We start from the raw sequence: 4200 nt of genomic DNA, 5'->3' as shown, positions 1-4200 counted from the left end.
CGATTTATTTAATAACTGACAACTAATCAATCCATGGTTGCAGTCCTTGTGATGCAGTTCTTATCATAGGTCACTCAGGTTGCAGTCCTTGTGGCTACTCATGTGCAGGTGTGTGTGTGTGTGTGTGGCTACTAATGTGCAGTCTTATCATAGGTCACTCAGGGATCAGCTGCTCTTCCCATCTTTACAGGCAGGAAATTAATGAAATCACAATGTTTTCCGGAGTATCTTTATTTCGAAATTCTACATAGACATGTATTCAAGTGACACCTTTGCGGAAAGCGTGATAGTGTATAAAAAGAGCAAGTCATATGTCTACAAAAGTACATGTAACCTAACTTAATATACTGCATCCTATAATGCTCAGCTTGTAGCCTAGCTCATACAGAAGAAAGTGTTTTAAACCTTTGTTTTAGATAATAAAATCTCTCTTATGTCTGCACTCCTGCAAGTGACCTTCTAATAGAACTCTGGACAAACAAGTACAATAAGAAGAGGTAAAGTTAAAAAAGAATTCAAAAGAAGACAATCAGCTGTTTTGTTTTGGTAATAGTCTAGATATAGTTTGGGAAGCCCTGGGGTGTGTAAGACGTTAGAGGATAACCAGAGGAACGTCACGTTTAAAGGGTTAGTTCACAACATATGCAGTCTCAGACACCAATATTGTCATGAATACCAGAAATATCAAACTGTGGGCTTTATGGACAGACTACATATCTAATGATGCTAATGTTATAAAATAAAAAAAAATGGAGAAAATGGAATGGAACACACACACACACACACAGAGACACACCATATTCTTTATGACTGCCTCGAATCTGGGCTTTTAGAAATGTTTCCCTCTTTTTCTTGTGAGGTCAGTGAGTCGTTGTCATGTCCACCACCAAGGACACTGAGGCATGTCCTCGTCCCCTCGGCACCCAAATCACCAGTTGACACACACACACACACACACACACAAACACATACTGGCTTTAGAAAAAACACTTCTCACGCGTGGACATGCTACACGGGAGAAATACGGTGTCTCTCAGGTGAGATTGTCAGGTGAGAATGTAGTATTCATATCCAGTGCTAAACGGTGGCTGATTGTTCTAAGCAAATACTGATTCACTTCACAAGGTGCACTTAAGGGGTAGACTACAGTAAGTCTTTTCCAGTCTGGTCATAGGAATTGCTGTGCTACTGTGTGTCTGTCCCCAGGAATGTCCACGTCATGGTGTTGTCCACAGGCTGTGTGTTTGTGTGTGTGTGTGTGTGTGTGTGAGTGTGTGTGTATGTATGTGTGATGTGTGTGACTCTCTGCGTGTGTGTGTGTGTTAGGCTGTCCCCAGGAATGTTCACGCCATCGCCATGGTGTTGTCCACAGGCTGTTGTCAGTCCCTCGGCCTCCTTCTGGTGGATCACGCCCTCTGCTGGACAAACACATAATTGCATACACTCCACTCGGGCTCATCCAGAGGCAGGCATGTGGATGTGTTGTGCTATCTATCTAATGTCATGCCATGTTGGGCTGTGGTGTATTCTGTAGTGCAGTATAGTGTTGTACACTAGCATGTTGTGTAGTGTGTAGTGTGTGTAGTGTGTGTGTGTGTGCGTGCGTGCGTGTGCGTGCGTGTGTGTATGTACGTGTGTAGTGTGTGTGTATGTATGTGTGTGTATGTGTGTGTAGTGTGTGTGCGGTGTGTGTGTGTGTGTGTGCGGTGTGTGTGTGTGTGTGTGTGTGTGTGTGTATGTACGTGTGTAGTGTGTGTGTATGTGTATGTACGTGTGTAATGTGTGTGTATGTATGAATGTGTGTGTGTGCGGTGTGTGTGTGTGTGGTGTGTATGTGGGGTGTGTGTGTGTGTGTGTGGTATGTGGCGTGTGTGTGTGTGTGTATGTAGTGTGTGTGTGTGTGGTGTGTGGTGTGTGTGGTGTGTATGTGTGTGTGGTGTGTGTTGTGTGTGTGTGTGTGTGTAGTGTATGTAGTGTGTGTATGTGGTGTGTGTGTGTGTGTTTGCATGTGTGTGTGTGTCTGTGTGTGTGTTACCGTTGGCCAGGTCAGAGGGGGCCGGTGAGTGTGTCTGGCAGGCCGACGTGCAGCGCTGCGTGGACAGACTGGGGGTCCAGAGTGGGCGGAGTCACACCCTCCTCCTCTCGCCGGCGCAGACACGCAGCCTTGGGGTTCAGGTTCCGCTCTGGAGGTCACAGCAAAGGTCACATGGGGTAGGGGTCACACACAACACACACTCAGGGTAGAGTAGGGGTCACACACAACACACACACAGGGTAGAGTAGGGGTCACACACAACACACACTCAGGGTAGAGTAGGGGTCACACACAACACACACTCAGGGTAGAGCTGCTCACATGCAACACACACTCAGGGTAGAGTAGGGGTCACACGCAACACACACTCAGGGTAGAGCTGCTCACATGCAACACACACTCAGGGTAGAGTATGGGTCACGACAAAGGTCATGCTCAGGGTAGAGTAGGGGTCATACACAACACACACTCAGGGTAGAGTATGGGTCACACGCAACACACACTCAGGGTAGAGCTGCTCACACACAACACACACTCAGGGTAGAGTAGGGGTCACATACAACACACACTCAGGGTACAGCCAACAGCCAGACCAACAGATACGCTGTCTTTGCTGTTACTGAATCAGAAGCAGATGTGGGCCTGGCTAGTACTTGGATGGGAGACCTCCTTGGAAAACTATGTTGCTGCTGGAAGTGGTGTTGGTGGGTGGCCAGTAGGGGGCAGTCTTCCCTCTGGCCAAAAAAGATCAATCCCAATGCCCCAGTGCAGTGACGGGGACACTGTACTGAAGGATATGCCGTCCTTTGGATGAGACGTTAAACCGAGTTCCTGACTCACTGTGGTCATTAAAGATCCCATGGCACTTATCGCAAAGAGTAGGGGGTTCCCCGGTGTACTGGCTAAATTCCCAACCTGGCTCCTTCAATTTGGCCCCCTAATCATCCCCCACTGTAATCGGCTCATTCACTCCCTCACTCTTCACCTGAAGTTGGTGTGTGGTAAGCGTTCTGGCGCATAATGGCTGCCATACATCACCCAGGTGGGTGCTACACATTGGTGGTGGTTAGTGAGGTCCCCCCTTTCCTTGAAGAACTTTGAGTGTAGGGAAAAGCGCTATATAAATGTAACCTGTTGTTGTACAGTAGTGGTCTTTCACAATTTTTCGAATGTTTCCCTTTTTGTAAGTCGCTTTGGATAAATGACTAAATGCAAATTTACATGCACACGCACACACACGCACACACACACACACCTCTGACTTGCTGCTCGAGGCTGAGGATGACGGTGACAGCCTGGTGCAGTATGAGCAGTTTGGTCTGCGGCTTCTCACTCTGCAGGTGCAGCTGACACATGCGGCCGAGCTCCTGAAACGCCTCGTTGATGTCGCGCACACGCAGACGCTCTCGTGCGTTATTGGCCAGCCTCCGCTCCCGCTCCCGCTCTGCCTTTTGCTCCGGGGTCAGGTCCTCGTCCTCGTGGATGCTGCTGGACACACAGATGGGACAGCAAGATGTGTAAGAATGAGGAGTACAGCTAACTACACACAAACACACACACACATACACACATATCTACACACACACACATACACACACATAACTACAGACGTACACATCTAACTACACCTGTACACATCTAACTCCACCTGTATGCATGTAGCTACACACATACACATCTAACTACACTTGTACACATCTAACTCCACCTGTACACATCTAACTACACATATACACAACTAACTACACCCGTATGCATCTAGCTACACCTGTACACACCTAACTACACCTGTACACATCTAACTACACACATACACATTTAACTACACCTGTGCACATCTAACTACACACATACACATCTATCTACACACATACACATCTAACTACACTTGTACACATCTAACTCCACCTGTACACATCTAACTACACATATACACAACTAACTACACCTGTATGCATCTAGCTACACCTGTACACACCTAACTACACCTGTACACATCTAACTACACACATACACATTTAACTACACCTGTGCACATCTAACTACACACATACACATCTATCTACACACATACACATCTATCTACACACATACACATCTAACTACATACGTACACATCTAACTACACACATACACATCTAACTCATCTAACTACACACATACAC

At 46.8% G+C, this 4200-nt stretch overlaps 1 protein-coding gene across 3 annotated transcripts in view; it reads right to left on the bottom strand.

Annotated features, from left to right (window-relative positions):
- Nucleotides 1-228: 228 nt before the first annotated feature.
- The window catches only part of LOC143104361 (transcription factor 12-like), a 15209-nt gene continuing 11237 nt past the window's right edge, over nucleotides 229-4200 (bottom strand). The window contains exons 11-13 of one of the 3 annotated variants that reach the window (XM_076268411.1): nucleotides 3291-3523; nucleotides 2036-2183; nucleotides 229-1418 (exon numbers count right to left, since the gene is read on the bottom strand). In XM_076268411.1, the coding sequence (XP_076124526.1) occupies nucleotides 2047-2183; nucleotides 3291-3523 (370 nt within the window). In that variant the 3' untranslated portion in view covers nucleotides 229-1418; nucleotides 2036-2046. The remainder of the gene's footprint in view (nucleotides 1419-2035; nucleotides 2184-3290; nucleotides 3524-4200) is intronic. The other 2 variants (XM_076268402.1, XM_076268420.1) reach the window with 2 other exon arrangements.

This window comes from Alosa pseudoharengus, unplaced genomic scaffold, assembly GCF_046254945.1.
Source record: "Alosa pseudoharengus isolate Yale_2024_CS ecotype anadromous, Long Island Sound unplaced genomic scaffold, YU_APseudo_1.1 YU_APseudo_1.1_scf_10, whole genome shotgun sequence".
Taxonomy (NCBI): Eukaryota; Metazoa; Chordata; class Actinopteri; order Clupeiformes; family Clupeidae; genus Alosa; species Alosa pseudoharengus.
Note: the sequence above shows the minus strand (reverse complement) of the source record. Positions and strands in the feature narration are given on the sequence as shown.